The 15,975-nt window shown below is 45.6% G+C and overlaps 1 protein-coding gene across 1 annotated transcript in view; it reads left to right on the top strand.

The window, feature by feature from the left end:
- Nucleotides 1-15,975, top strand: part of LOC120021877 (high affinity cAMP-specific and IBMX-insensitive 3',5'-cyclic phosphodiesterase 8B-like) — an 80,020-nt gene that overhangs the window by 34,214 nt on the left and 29,831 nt on the right. Inside the window, exons 4-10 of the mRNA XM_038965721.1 lie at nt 1,129-1,188; nt 3,229-3,286; nt 3,788-3,876; nt 4,062-4,140; nt 7,484-7,624; nt 7,777-7,865; nt 13,438-13,492. Coding sequence (XP_038821649.1) covers nt 1,129-1,188; nt 3,229-3,286; nt 3,788-3,876; nt 4,062-4,140; nt 7,484-7,624; nt 7,777-7,865; nt 13,438-13,492 — 571 coding nt within the window. The remainder of the gene's footprint in view (nt 1-1,128; nt 1,189-3,228; nt 3,287-3,787; nt 3,877-4,061; nt 4,141-7,483; nt 7,625-7,776; nt 7,866-13,437; nt 13,493-15,975) is intronic.

Raw genomic sequence — 15,975 nt, 5'->3', positions numbered from 1 at the left:
GCCTTTTATTGTCCCCAGCACAAGGTGCACCTGTGTAATGATTATGCTGTTTAATCAGCTTCTTGATATGCCACACCTGCCAGGTGGATGGATTATCTTGGCAATGGAGAACAGGGATATAAACAAATTTGTGCACAAAATATGAGAGAAATAAGATTTCTGTGCATATGGAAAATTTCTGGGATAATTATTTTTGCTGTTCATGAAACATGTTGTGTTTATATTTTTGTTCAGTGTAGATACACTAAAAACTCAAACTGTCCTAATAATCCCACCCAGTATTTATCATGTGGTCAGACCATCAAATGCTTCTTCATACAGTATCTAGTGATTAGAGTTATTAGTCACGCATGGTAATATTTTCCCAGAAGCAGAGAGAGTGGCTTTCTCTCTTCTCAATAAATACCGATCTATCACAAGTCTCATTCTTTCTTTCTTTCTCTCTCTCTCTCTCTCTCTCTCTCTCTCTCTCTCTCTCTCTCTCTCTCTCTCTCTCTCTCATCTCTCTCTCTCTTGTCTCGCTCTCCTTACTTCCCTCCCCCCCTGCATGTCCCCTGCCAGCCAAGAGGCTTTTGCCATCACTCACATTTATCCTTTCCCCCCACTCTCTCTCCTCTCTCCCTCCTCCCCACTGTCTCATCTCTCTCCTCTCTCCCTCCTCCCCACTGTCTCCTCTCTCTCCTCTCTCCCTCTCTCCCTCCCTCCCTCCGTCCCTCCCTCCGTCTCGCTCTCTCCCTCCCTCCCTCCGTCTCTCCCTCCCTCCCATCCCTCCAGTACATTGTGTCCATGGTGAGCCTGTGTAAAGTAGAGAAATGTTATCTCATATGCAAATGACATCACTCCTCCACTGCCCACATGTTTATACTGGCACTCATTCTAAAGCCTCCTCTCATGTTGTGTGTCAACTCAATCACACTTATTGCTCTCAAACCTGCCTCGTGAGTTAGCTAGGGAATTTTTTAAGGTAAAGCCACAAAAGCACTTCAAGTCCTCGTATGGGGTCCGAAACATATATGTGATCATTTTGTGGTTGTGAAAATATATATTTTTCTTGACCATCTGCGGGATTTCAAGCGCTTCTGTTTTATCAGTCTCTTAGATGATCAATCTCTTGTGTCGTTGATCCAGGTTGATTCGTGCCACAAAGCGCTCAGAACACACAGTCATTCTGGCCGTCGTGCCACAGACGTGAGTATACATATCTATCAAATCAGAATTGATGGATGGCGTTTATTGCCATTCAAGAGGATTATTTTTCTCACAACTCAAGTTACATACTCACACACACACACACACACACACACACACACACACACACACACACACACACACACACACACACACACACACACACACCAAATATAATGATAAATGTTTTCACGTTGATGGTGATAATGACATGCAGTACATGTATGTGTATTCTATAATGATACAGTGCCTTCGGAAAGTATTCACACCCCTTGACTTTTTCCACATTTTGTCGTGTTACAGCCTGTATTTAAAATTGATTACATTTAGATTTTGTTTCACTGATCTACACACAATACCACATAATGTAGCCTAGTGATTAAGAGCGTTGGGCCAGTAACTGAAAGGTTGCTGGTTTGAATCCCCGAGCTGACGAGGTGAAAAATCTGTCGAGATGCCCTTGAGCAAGGCACTTAACCCTAATTGCTCCTGTAAGTCGCTCTGGATAAGCGTGTCTGCTAAATGACTGAAATGTAAATGTCAAAGTGGAATTTTGTTTATAGAACATTTTTTAAATTAATAAAAAATTAACAGCTGAAATATCTTGAGTCAATAAGTATTCAACCCCTTTGTTATGACAAGCGTATATACGTTCAGGAGTAAAAATGTGCTTAGCAAATTGCATAATAAGTTGCATGGACTCATTGCATGTTCAATAATAGTGGTTAACAGGATTTTTTTAACGACTACCCCATCTCTGTACCCCACACATAAAATTATCTGTAAGGTCTCTCAATTGAGAAGTGAAGCACAGATTCAGCCACAAAGACCAGAGAGGTTTATTCAATGCCTCACAATGAGGGGCAACAATTGGTAGATGTGTAAAACAAACCCAGCTGAATATCCCTTTGAGCATGGTGAAGTTATTAATTTCACTTTGGATGATGTATCAATACACCCAATCACTACAAAGGTACAGGCATCCTTCCTAACTCAGTTATCGGAGAGGAAGGAAACAGCTTAGGGATTTCACCATGAGGCTAATGGGGATTTTAAAACAGTTACAGAGTTTAATGGCTCTGATATGAGAAAGCTGAGGATGGATCAACAACATTGCTCCACAATACTAACCTGACTGACTAGAGTGAAAAGAAGGAAGCCTGAAAAGAATACAAATATTCCAAAACATGCATCTGGTTTGCAACAAGGCACTTAAGTAATACTGCAAAAACTGTGGCAAAGAAATTAACTTTTTTTTCCTGAAATACAAAGCGTTATGTTTGGGGCAAATCCAACACAACACACTTCATATTTTCAAGCATGTTGGTGGCTGCATCATGTTATGGGTATGCTTGTCATTGGCAAGGACTAGGGTTTTTTTTAGGATAAAAATTAACAGAATACAGCTATAAGCACAGGCAAAATGCTAGAAGAAAACCTGGTTCAGTTTGCTTTCCAACAGATACTGGGAGAGGAATTCACCTTTCAGCAGGACAATAGCCAAAAACACAAGTCCAAATCTACACTGGAGTTGTTTACCAAGACAACATTGAATGTTTCTTAGTGGCCTAGTTACAGTTTTGACTTAAATTGGCTTGAAAATCTATGGCAAGACTTGAAAATGGCTGTCTAGCAATGATTTTTAAAAGAACAATGGACAAATATTGTACAATCCAGGTGTGCAAAGCTCTAAGAGACTTACCCCAAAACACTCACAGCTGTAATCGCCTCCAAAGGGGCTTCTACAAAGTATTGACTCAGGGGTGTGAATACTTATGTAAACTAGATATTTATGTATTTCATTTTCAATAAATTTGCAACAATTTTTTTTTCGCTTTGTAAATATGGGGTATTGTGTGTAGATGGGTGAGAAACAAAATATATTTATTTCATTTTGAATTCAGGCTGTAACACAACAAAATGTGAAATAAGTCAAGGGGTATGCATACATTTCTCAAGGCGCTGTATGTATATCATATGTGAGCTGATGATGATAATGTCATAGTGTGTACTGTCTATGCTGTTCTCTCTACTCTATAGGCCTTCAGGTCAGGGGGAGCAGTCTGTTCTTCCTCTCCTCTGCGCTGGATTCAGCAGAGTATGTACTCTTCTCCTTCTATGTTCTCTATGTACTATAGGGGGAAGAGGGGATATTACTTTATATGGCATGACATCTGCCCCCACCATCTCCTCTGGGACTCTGTAAAGTGTACTGAGCCAGACAACTCAAAACACTCATGCTATCCTATCATCCATCTGCTGAGTCAGTCAGTCAGCCAGTCAGCTAGCTCATCTTATAAACACATCACAGTGTTTACCAACTGTACTGTAGTGTTCTGTACTTTATTGTATGTGAGCAGTCTATTTAACATGTCAGCAGGTCACAGCTCTCATCACATGTCCTACCTCCAGGCTGAAAGGTCCGCAGCTCATAGCTGACTATGTTTGTCATATTTCACTTCATGTCTCCCTCTCTCTTTCTCTTTCTTTCTTTCTTTCTCTCTCTTTCTCTCTCTCTCTCTCTCTCTCTCTCTCTCTCTCTCTCTCTCTCTCTCTCTCTCTCTCTCTCTCTCTCTCTCTCTCTCTCTCTCTCTGTCAGAAGTATGTGGAGAACAGTAGTGTCTCTGCCTGCTATAATGAGTTGCTCCAGATTGAACATGGAGAGGTGCGCTGCCAGTTCAAACTCAGGTACATTGGGCCTCACACACACACACACACACACACACACACACACACACACACACACACACACACACACACACACACACACACACACACACACACACACACACACACACACACACACACACACACACACACACACACACACACTATGTATGACTAAACAGATTGCTCTCTCTTCTCTCCCTCAGGGCGTGTAACTCAGTGTTCACTGCTCTGGACCACTGTCAGGAGGCTGTGGAGATCACCAGTGAAGACCATGTGATACAGGTATACACACACACCATTGGCGTAGCGTAAACCCTGCAGCCCCCGCACGGAGGGGGCCCACAAGCTCTGGGGGCCCATGCACTGGTCATCTCATATTTACAGTTGAAGTTGGACGTTTACATGCACTTTAGCCAAATACATTTAAACTCAGTTTTTCAGTTCCTGACATTTAATCCTAGTAAAAATTCCCTGTCTTAGGTCAGTTAGGATCACCACTTTATTTTAAGAATGTGAAATGTCAGAATAATAGTAGAGAGAATGATTTATTTCAGCTTTAATTTCTTTCATCACATTCCCAGTGGGTCAGAAGTTTACATGCACTCAATTAGTATTTGGTAGGATTGCCTTTAAATTGTTGAACTTGGGTCAAACGTTTCAGGTAGCCTTCCACAAGTGTCCCACAATAAGTTGGGTAAATTTTGGCCCATTCCTCCTGACAGAGCTGGTGTAACTGAGTCAGGTTTGTCGGCCTCCTTGCTCGCACACACTTTTCAGTTCTGCCCACAAAGTTTCTATAGGATTGAGGTCAGGACTTTGTGATGGCCACTCCAACACATTGACTTTGTCGTCCTTAAGCCATTTTGCTACAACTTTGGAAGTATGCTTGGGGTCATTGTCCATTTGGAAGACCCATTTGCGACCAAGCTTTAACTTCCTGACTGATGTCTTGAGATGTTGCTTCAATATATCCACCTCATTTTCCTCCCTCATGATGCCATCTAGTTTGTGAAGTGCACCAGTCCCTCCTGCAGCAAAGCACCCCCACAACATGATGCTGCCACCCCCGTGCTTCATGGTTGGGATGGGGTTCTTCGGCTTGCAAGCCTCCCCCTTTTTCCTCCAAACATAACGATGGTCATTATGGCCAAACAGTTCTATTTTTGTTTCATCAGACCAGAGGACATTTGATTTGCACTTTTCGCATCAAAGTACATTCATCTCTAGGAGACAGAACGTGTCTCCTTCCTGAGCGGTATGATGGCTGCGTGGTCCCATGGTGTTTATACTTGCGTATTATTGTTTGTACAGATGAACGTGGTACCTTCAGGCATTTGGAAATTGCTCCCAAGGATGTACCAGACTTGTGGAGGTCTACAATTATGTCAATTAGCCTATCAGAAGCTTCTAAAGCCATGACATCATTTTCTGGAATTTTCCAAGCTCTTTGAAGGCACAGTCAATTTAGTGTACGTAAACTTCTGACCCACTGGAATTGTGATAGAGTGAAATAATCTGTCTGTAAACAATTGTTGGAAAAATGCCTTGTGTCATGCACAAAGTAGATGTCCTAACCAACTTGCCAAAACTATAGTTTGTTAACAAGAAATTTGTGGAGTGGTTGAAAGATGAGTTTTAATGTCTCCAACAATGTCTCCATGTAAACTTCTGACTTCAACTGTGTATTTAAAAAAAAAAAAAAAAAAAGCTTTTGACAGTAACCCTCCTTTTTAATTTGCACATGTAGCAAGCCAAGTGTTTGTGTTGACCAATCTACATTGGTATAGGTGAGTCAGGCAGACAATAGTCTTCACACATCGTGCATCTAGTTCAAAAAAGACAAGGTGAATCAGGTCAGACTCTTGATATGGATGGAGAGTGAGTATGTTCTTCAAGATGGATAAAGACAAGGCCAGACCAAGTGGTGCACAAAAACAACGCAAGAAAGCTTTATCTGATCATGGTCGTGCCAAATTACCGAATTACCAACTCGTCCTCAACCAACGAAACACCATCGCAGGCAGAAGCTAGTAGGCCTAGTTATGTAGCAGCTGGCACTAGCAGCCTACCAGTCCCCCGACCCGGCCATGACAGTGGCCTTCTCCTCCTTCTCCTCTTCCTCTTCGTCCTCCCCTCGAGAACAGTGGCAGTTCCTATAGTGAGAGTGCCGGCCCTCCTTCTCCTCTTCCTCTTCGTCCTCCCCTCGAGAACAGTGGCAGTTCCTGTAGTGAGAGTGCCAGCCCTCCTCCTCTTCCTCTTCGTCCTCCCCTCGAGAACAGTGGCAGTTCCTCTAGTGAGAGTGCCGGCCCTCCTTCTCCTCTTCCTCTTCGTCTGGCACTAGCAGCCTACCAGTCCCGACCACTGTCCCCCGACCCGGCCATGACAGTGGCCTTCTCCTCCTTCTCCTCTTCCTCTTCGTCCTCCCCTCGAGAACAGTGGCAGTTCCTATAGTGAGAGTGCCGGCCCTCCTTCTCCTCTTCCTCTTCTTCCTCCCCTCGAGAACAGTGGCAGTTCCTGTAGTGAGAGTGCCAGCCCTCCTCCTCTTCCTCTTCGTCCTCCCCTCGAGAACAGTGGCAGTTCCTCTAGTGAGAGTGCCGGCCCTCCTTCTCCTCTTCCTCTTCGTCCTGCCCTCGAGAACAGTGGCAGTTCCTCTAGTGAGAGTGCCGGCCCTCCTTCTCCTCCTCCTCTTCATCCTGCCCTCGAGAACAGTGGCAGTTCCCATAGTGAGAGTGCCGGCCCACGTTCTCCTCCTCCTCCTCTCCCAGAAAACTAAGCTGATGACTGCCGGAGACCTAGCGGCAGCTCATGAGAGCAACCCCCCTTCTGTGAACACTGGTAACCCTACGAGTGATGAGACGGATGGCCCCGACAGCGTGGAGTCCGTGTAATATAAATAGGCTACCAGCTAAATACTAGCTATAGATAGGCTGCATTGTCTGCATAAGGAAACAATCACTAGCAAGCGATTGTTTTGACGGTGGACTGATTGTATTATTTGGCGTTAATAGATTGGTTTTACGCAGCACAAACTTCCTATCCAAGCTGCTAGAGAGCACGAGGACAACTAAGGTAGGCTATAGGCCTACAGGACAGTTGTACATGAAAAAATACATAAATTGGTTACTGATTAGTATGCTGTTGCATCAAACATTCCTTTTACAATCTGCAATGTTTGAATTTCCTACTTGAATGACTGAACAAGTAAATACATTATTGCCACCAGCCAGCATTCTAAATAGCAGCATTGCGACCCTGTAGGCCGATAGCTTCATGAAACATAAACGTTAGGCTTAACATGAGAAAATGACAACCACATCATCTGATAGCATATCGATAGGCAGCCGCGTAGACGGTGCAATTTCAGAACCATGGACAGCGATCGATAGTATATGCTTTGTGAGTGGCTGAAGCGTTTAAAAATATTAAATGTAGGGAGGGGAGGGCCCAAACTCCGACATTGCGGGGGTTGAGAAACTACGCTACGCCAGTGACGCGCGCACACACACACGCACACACAAAACGCAGTCGGTCTTGACCTTGCTGGGTCGTTTAGGTATTCAGTGAAATGATGGTGAAATAAAGTTCAAATGGAAAAACCAATCCATCTCTCTCCCTCCTCCCCCAGTATGTGAACCCGGCATTTGAGTGTATGATGGGTTACCACAAGGGAGAGTTGATAGGGAAAGAGCTGACGGAACTCCCCAAGAGTGACAAGAACCGAGCAGATCTTCTAGACACCATCAACACCTGCATCAAGAAAGGAAAGGTGAGAGCGCATTAGACACTGAAAAACCTCGGGACCTCAATGAAGAACATCTATCTATATTTTTTTCCTCCTGTGTTTTCTATTCAGTTGTCCGATTGTAATTCTCTAGGAGTGTTATGGTGTCGTCTGACTATAGTTTTCTCTATGTCTAGGAGTGGCAGGGGATTTACTACGCCAGGAGGAAGTCGGGTGACAGCATACAGCAGCACGTCAAGATCACGCCTGTGATTGGCCAGGGAGGGTAAGTCACTGCCTTCATCGCTTCCACTTAAATAACACGTTTATCTACTCTGGCAAGCCGCTGTCTTCCTCAGTAGATGTGCGTGGGTAAAATCACTGGGGAAGCCAAGCCAATAAAAAAGCCAAAAAGCCAAATTGTGTTGTTTCCTGTATAATCCATTCGTTCAGACTCCACCGTGATATACAATAAGGTCATGACAACAAACAGTCACACAGTGGTGGAATGAATTCAACTACACATATGTTTGTTTCATCACAAACCGGAGAGCAACATCTGTCCGGTGAATTCCCATAATGACAAAGCAAAAACAGGTTTTTAGAAATGTTTGCAAATCTATAAAAAAATATATACACTACCATTCAAAAGTTTGGGGTCACTTAGAAATGTTCTTGTTTTTGAAAGAAAAGCACATTTTTTGTCCATTAAAATAACATCAAATTGATCAGAAATACAGTGTAGACATTGTTATTGTTGTAAATGACTTTTGTTGCTGGAAACGGCTGATTTTTAATGGAATATCTACATAGGTGTACAGAAGCCCATTATCAGCAACCATCACTCTTGTGTTCCAATGGCACGTTGTGTTAGCTCCAAGTTTATCATTTTAAAAGGCTAATTGATCATTAGAAAACTATTTTGCAATTATGTTAGCACAGCTGGAAACTGTTGTCCTGATTAAAGAAGCAATAAAACTGGCCTTCTTTAGACTAGTTGAGTATCTGGAGCATCAGCATTTGTGGGTTCGATTACAGGCTCAAAATGGCCAGAAACAAAGAACTTTCTTCTGAAACTCGTCAGTCTATTCTTGTTCTGAGAAATGAAGGCTATTCCATGCGAGAAATTGCCAAGAAACTGAAGATCTCATACAACGCTGCGCAAACTGGCTCTAACCAGAATATAAATAGGAGTGGGAGGCCCCGGTGTACAACTGAGCAAGAGGACAAGTACATTAGAGTGTCTAGTTTGAGAAACAGACGCCTCACACGTCCTCAACTGCCAGCTTCATTAAATAGTACCCGCAAAACACCAGTCTCAACGTCAACAGTGAAGAGACAACTCCAGGATGCTGGCCTTCTAGGCAGAGTTGCAAAGAAAAGGCCATATCTCAGACTGGCCAATAAAAAGAAAAGATTAAGATGGGCAAAAGAACAGACACTGGACAGATGAACTCTGCCTAGAAGGCCAGCATCCCGGAGTCGCCTCTTATGTAAATAAGGTATTTCTGTTTTTTAGTTTTAATACACTTGCAAAACTTCGAAAACAGTGTTTTCGAAATTATGGGGTTTTGTGTGTAGATTGATGAGTATTCTTTTTTCAATTGAATCAATTTTATAATAAGGCTGTAATGTAACAATATGTGGAAATGTCACGCCCTGGCCTTAGTATTCTTTGTTTTCTTAATTATTTTAGTTAGGTCAGGGTGTGACATGGGGAATGTATGTGTTTTTTGTAGTGTCTAGGGTGGTTGTAAGGTTTAGGGGGTTTATTAGAGTAGTTGGGTTTATGTTTAGTATAGTAGTCTAGCTGTGTCTATGGTTGAGTGTAGGTATCTAGGAAAGTCTATAGTTGCCTGAATTGGGTCTCAATTAGAGACAGCTGGTTATTGTTGTCTCTGATTGGGAGCCATATTTAAGGCAACCATACGCTTTAGCTGTTTGTGGGGAATTGTCTATGTCGAAGTGTTTTGTGTCAGCACTTATGTTTGTATAGCTTCACGGTCGTCTGTTTTGTTGGTTTGTTTTGTTGTTTCCTTCTTTAAATAAAAAGAAGATGTACTTTCCACGCGCTGCGCCTTGGTCCTCTCTCAGTCCCTTTGACGATCGTGACAGAATTCCCCACCAATGCGGGATCAAGCAGCGTGAAAAGCGGCAACAGGAGCAGCGCAAGGAGGAATGGAAATGGGAGCTTAATATGGACTACACTACGTGGGAGGAGATCGACAGGTGGGCGATCGACCCAGGGCGAGTGCCGGAGCCAGCCTGGGATTCTCTGGCGCAGTGTGAGGAGGGATACCGGCGAATGGAGGCAGCACGACGACGCGGTAGGAAGCCTGTGAGTCAGCCCAAAAATGTATTGGGGGGGGGCTTAGAGGTAGTGGGCCGAGGGCAGGTAGGAGACCTGCGCCCACTTCACAGGCTAACCGTGGAGAGCGGGAGTACGGGCGAACACCGTGTTACGCAGTAGAGCGCACGGTGTCTCCTGTACGTGTTCATAGCCCGGTGCGGGTTATTCCACCTCCCCGCACTGGTAGGGCTAGATTGGGCATTGAGCCAGGTGCCATGATGCCGGCTCAACGCGTCTGGTCTCCAGTGCGTCTCCTCGGGCCGGCATACATGGCACCAGCCTTACGCATGGTGTCCCCGGTTCGCCTACATAGCCCGGTGCGGGTTATTCCACCTCCCCGCACTGGTCGGGCGATGGGGAGCATTCAACCAGGTAAGGTTGGGCAGGCTCGGTGTTCAAGGGAACCAGTACGCCTGCACGGTCCGGTATTTCCGGCACCACCTCCCCGCCCCAGTCCAGTTCCACCAGTGCCTACACCACGTAACAGGCTTCCAGTGTGTCTCCAGAGCCCTGTTCCTCCTCCACGCACTCGTCCTATGGTGCGTGTCTCCAGCCCGGTACCACCAATTCCGGCACCACGCACTAAGCCTCCTGTGCGTCTCCAGAGTCCTGTGCATCCTGTTGCTGCTCCCCGTACTAGCCCTGAGATGCGTGTCCCCAGCCTGGTACCACCAGTTCCGGCACCACGCACTAGGCCTAATGTGCGTCCCCAGGGTCCAGTATGCCCTGTTCCTTCTCCCCGCACTAGCCTGAAGGTGCGTGTCCTTAGCCCGGTGCCTCCAGTTCCGGCACCACGCACCAGGCCTACAGTGCGCCTCATCCGGCCAGAGCCATCCGTCTGCCCAGTGCCATCTGAGCCATCCGTCTCCTCAGCGCCGTCTGAGCCATCCGTCTCCCCAGCGCCGTCTGAGCCATCCGTCTCCCCAGCGCCGTCTGAGCCATCCGTCTCCCCAGCGCCGTCTGAGCCATCCGTCTGCCCCGAGCCGTCAGAGCCGCCCGTCTGTCCCGAGCCGTCAGAGCCGTTAGTCAGTCAGGAGCCGCTAGAGCCATTCGTCAGTCAGGATCTGCCAGAGCCGCCAACCAGACAGGATCTGCCAGAGCCGCCAACCAGACAGGATCTGCCAGAGCCGCCAACCAGACAGGATCTGCCAGAGCCGCCAACCAGACAGGATCTGCCAGAGCCGCCAACCAGACAGGATCTGCCAGAGCCGCCAACCAGACAGGATCTGCCAGAGCCGCCAGCCAGCCATGAGCAGCCAGATCCGTCAGCCAGCCATGAGCAGCCAGATCCGTCAGCCAGCCATGAGCAGCCAGATCCGTCAGCCAGCCATGAGCAGCCAGATCCGTCAGCCAGCCATGAGCAGCCAGATCCGTCAGCCAGCCATGAGCAGCCAGATCCGTCAGCCAGCCATGAGCCGTACAGCCAGGATCCGCCAGAGCCGTCATCCAGCCAGGATCCGTTCCTCAGTCCGGAGCTGCCGTCCCTCAGTCCGGAGCTGCCCCTTATCCTGGTGCTGTCCCTTATCCTGGTGCTGCCCCTTATCCTGGTGCTGCCCCTTAGTCCGGTGCTGCCCCTTAGTCCGGTGCTGCCCCTTAGTCCGGTGCTGCCCCTTAGTCCGGTGCTGCCCCTTAGTCCGGTGCTGCCCCTTAGTCCGGTGCTGCCCCTTAGTCCGGTGCTGCCCCTTAGTCCGGTGCTGCCCCTTAATCCAGTGGGGTTAAGTTGGCGGGTGGTCATTTGGAGGAGGCTACGGAGGCGGGTAGTGACTGTGGTGGGGTGGGGACCACGACCAGTGCCGGAGCCGCCGCCGTGGACGGAAGCCCACCCAGACCCTACCCTAGACTATGTGCTGGTGCGCCCGGAGTTCGCACCTTAAGGGGGGGGGTTATGTCACGCCCTGGCCTTAGTATTCTTTGTTTTCTTAATTATTTTAGTTAGGTCAGGGTGTGACATGGGAAATGTATGTGTTTTTTGTAGTGTCTAGGGTGGTTGTAAGGTTTAGGGGGTTTATTAGAGTAGTTGGGTTTATGTTTAGTATAGTAGTCTAGCTGTGTCTATGGTTGAGTGTAGGTATCTAGGAAAGTCTATGGTTGCCTGAATTGGGTCTCAATTAGAGACAGCTGGTTATTGTTGTCTCTGATTGGGAGCCATATTTAAGGCAACCATAGGCTTTAGCTGTTTGTGGGGAATTGTCTATGTCGAAGTGTTTTGTGTCAGCACTTATGTTTGTATAGCTTCACGGTCGTCTGTTTTGTTGGTTTGTTTTGTTGTTTCCTTCTTTAAATAAAAAGAAGATGTACTTTCCACGCGCTGCGCCTTGGTCCTCTCTCAGTCCCTTTGACGATCGTGACAGGAAATAGTCAAGGGGTCTGAAAACCTTCTGAATGCACTGTATATGCTTAGTTTAATACACTGGAAACAAAGTTTAAGATACCAAAAACAATTTAGTCCGATCAATTTCTAAATATAGTTTCTAAATATCATGTGTCTGTCCATGATACTGATTTCTGTCTGTGTGTGTTTGCGCGCAATTGAAAAAATGAAAGGCTTTTGCAGACTAGTTGAATGCCAATGGCATCCTCTTCTCTTTCATGTTGGCAAAACGGTCTATGGCTTTCAGTTTGGTTTTCATTGGCTACTTAGCTGAAATGCTTGCGAGCATAACTTCCTCTCATGGGCAGCAATGAACCAGCTAAGTTAGCTAGCTAGTTAACGTGATGGTACTTGCTACATCTAGGCTACATATTGAACTTCAATCGTCTCAGGCAAGTGTCACAACATATTCATTCATGATAAGATCAGAACCGCTGTCTTAATCGTTTGGCGTATAAAGAAAATTAAGTACAAACCACAAGTCCAAATCCACATCTCCGTCCATGGCTTAGGAACGGGATGGTTTTGCAAGCTAACTACTGCAGGACATCAACACAAGCAGACAAGAATGATGACATTTTGCTTAGGATGTGATTTGATCGGTGCGAAGCCAAATCCAAACTGGTCTCCCTTGGGGGGTGTTTTTCTGCGCCAGGACAACCCACAGTTGAGCTCAACGCTGATTGGCTAATTATTTTATAATTGTTTTTTCAAGGGAGGCCAAATGCTTGCTGGCATCAATCAATCAAATGCTACGGCGGCAACATGTCATACTCTTTTGTTCCAGACAGCATCAGATACATGGGCTACACATACTGAGACAGAAGGGCGCTGTTTCCCTCGCTCGGATGATTTCTCCGGTGAGATTCAGCCACTTGCGAATTGACAGAAAATTATGAAAACACAGAGAGACAAAATATTATTTGAATTTTTTGGGGTCAAATATTTGTGGAAGCCCGGCTTCCCTTGTCATCCATGAATACACGCCACTGGTCTTCCTTCTAGGAGAACCGCTTACAGTTAATTGGTTGTTAACTGGTTGTTTAAATGGTTAACTGGTGGTTGACAGGTTGTTAACTGGTAACTGGTTACATATGGTTCCCAATCTAATATGCTTTTCTTTCAATCTCTTTACAGAAAGATCCGCCATTTTGTGTCCATCAAGAGGCCCCACAGTGACAACAACAAACAGGTGAGCCATGCAGCCAGTAGTTAGATAAACAGGCATGAAAGTTATTTTTATGTTTCATGTAACCAGAGCAGTCGAGGTGGTCTTAATCATTGGTAGATAGCTACATGATCTATTCTTCAACTATGTGTACATAAGAGAAATATATACCCCGTCAAGAAAAGAAAAAGACATTTATTGATCTCTTCTGTCAAGTATCACATAACTTCAGTGTGATGTAACTCATATGGCCTCAATGTCTTGTGGATCAATGGCAGCTCTATGCTGTATGGAAGGCAGGTGGTGTTTCCTGTGCTTTTCCCTTATATGCTAGCATTGTAGCTATATGGTACACATGCAACCTCAAGTGGATCAGGGACAGCCCTATGATAGCCATGTGAAGACCATTTTTCTACTACTGTATGATGCCTTTCATTGCAGTACAATGTGTATGGCAACTGCTCTGCATCCGACCGCAAGGCTCTGCCATCCAAGACCTCTATACCAGGCGGTGTCAGAGGAAAGACCTAAAAATTGTCAAAGACTCCAGCCAGCCAAGTCACAGTCTGTTCTCTCTGCTAACGCACGGCAAGCGGTACCGTAGCAACAAGTCTGCGACCAAAAGGCTCCTGAACAGCTTCTATCCCAAAGCCATAACACTGCTGAACAGTTCATTAAATGGCTACCCGGACTTTCTGCTTTTCACTCCCTGCCTAAATGTGCATAGTACTTCCATCAATCATCGAAACGACATGTACATATTACCTCAATCAATCACCCCAACTGCCTTGTACCTCCTGCACTGACTCAGTACCAGTGCTCCTTGTATATAACCCATATGTAGCCTTGTTATTGTTATTTAATTGTTACTAGTTTCTTTTGATCTATTTGTTCATTTTCTTCACTTTTTAACTGCATTGTTGGGAAAGGGCTCGTAAGTAAGCATTTCACGGTAAAGTCGACACTTCTATGTTACAAATGTAATTTAATTTAAATATGTTGGCCTCACGTGTTCTGTACCAGTCTGACAGACAGCACTATGCTATGTGGTAGTCATTGCAAGTCCACTCTACTGTGTATGTACAGTACCATGTGAGTAAGAGAAGTTGTCTAATGTCTGTGGACCTACTGTAAGTTGCTTTGGCATGCTAGCATTGTTATGGCATTTATGGCATCTGTAGTCTATAGTGGCCTGTATTGTTTTGGCTTGCTCACGAGCACGTGGTGCTCAGTAGGGTTGTAGGCTAAGAGCTAGTGTTCATGCTAAGCTAAGCTAGCGCTAAGCTACAATAAGCATCCCCTGCTAAGGCCTGAGAGGGCTAGCAGCCAGACACCGCCAGAGCTATTAATACCTTCAGGCCAAGTTAGCTGCTCTCTGACCTGTGCTACGCTAGGCTAGCTAGCCGCTGCCTTTCATCTACTGTCTCTGACTGGCGGTGAGTCCGATGTTTGATCTGCGTGCCAAAGCCGAGCGCTGTTCTGTTCTCTCTCTCCTGACTCTTATCCTTGGGAATTACTAGGTTTTCTCTGGTCCTACATGTGACAGATCTCCTCATCCTATTTGTTTAGCATTATAACATTTAAAAGAGATTTGTTTTTCATCTCAATGGGGGACAGTGGGTTAAGTTTAGCAATTCTTTACATTCATCTTCACTCTGTCAAGGGAAATATAGTATTCTTTCTAACAAAGATATCTACACTGAAAATAAATATAAACGCAACATGCAACGATTTGAAAGAGTTACCTGAGTTACAGTTCATATAAGGGAATCAGTCAATTGAAATAAATTCATTAGGCCCTAATCTATGGTTTTCACATCACTGGGAATACAGATATGCATCTGTTGGTAACAGATACCTTAAAGATAGGGGCGTGGATCAGAAAACCAGTCAGTGTCTGGTGTGACCATGATTTGCCTCATGCAACGCAACACATATCCTTCTCATAGAGTTGATCAGGCTGCTGATTGTGGCCTGTGGAACGTCATCCCACTCCTCTTCAATGGCTGTGAGAAGTTGCTGGATATTGGCCGGAACTAGAACACCCTGTCGCACACGTCGATCCAGAGCATCCCAAACATGCTCAATGAGTGACATGTCTGAATAGTATGCAGGCCATGAAAGAACTGGGACATTTTCAGCTTCCAGGAAATGTGTACAGATCCTTGCGACATGGGGCCATGCATTACCATGCTGAAACATGAGGTGATGGCGGCGGATGAATGGCATGACAATGGACCTCAGGATCTCGTCACGGTATCTCTGTGCATTCAAAATGCCATCGATAAAATGCAATTGTGTTCATTCATTATTCCTGCCCTTACCATAAACCCAACACCACCATGGGACACTCTGTTCACAACGTTGACATCAGCAAACTTTTCGCCCACACGACACCATACTGCCCGGTACAGTTGAAACCGGGATTAATCCGTGAAGAGCACACTTCTCCAGCATGCCAGTGGCCATCGAAGGTGAGCATTTGCCCACTGAAGTCGGTTACGACG

This window comes from Salvelinus namaycush, chromosome 26 (genome assembly GCF_016432855.1).
Source record: "Salvelinus namaycush isolate Seneca chromosome 26, SaNama_1.0, whole genome shotgun sequence".
NCBI lineage: Eukaryota > Metazoa > Chordata > Actinopteri > Salmoniformes > Salmonidae > Salvelinus > Salvelinus namaycush.
The sequence above is the reverse complement of the archived record's forward strand: the minus strand, read 5'-3'. Positions and strand labels throughout refer to the sequence as shown.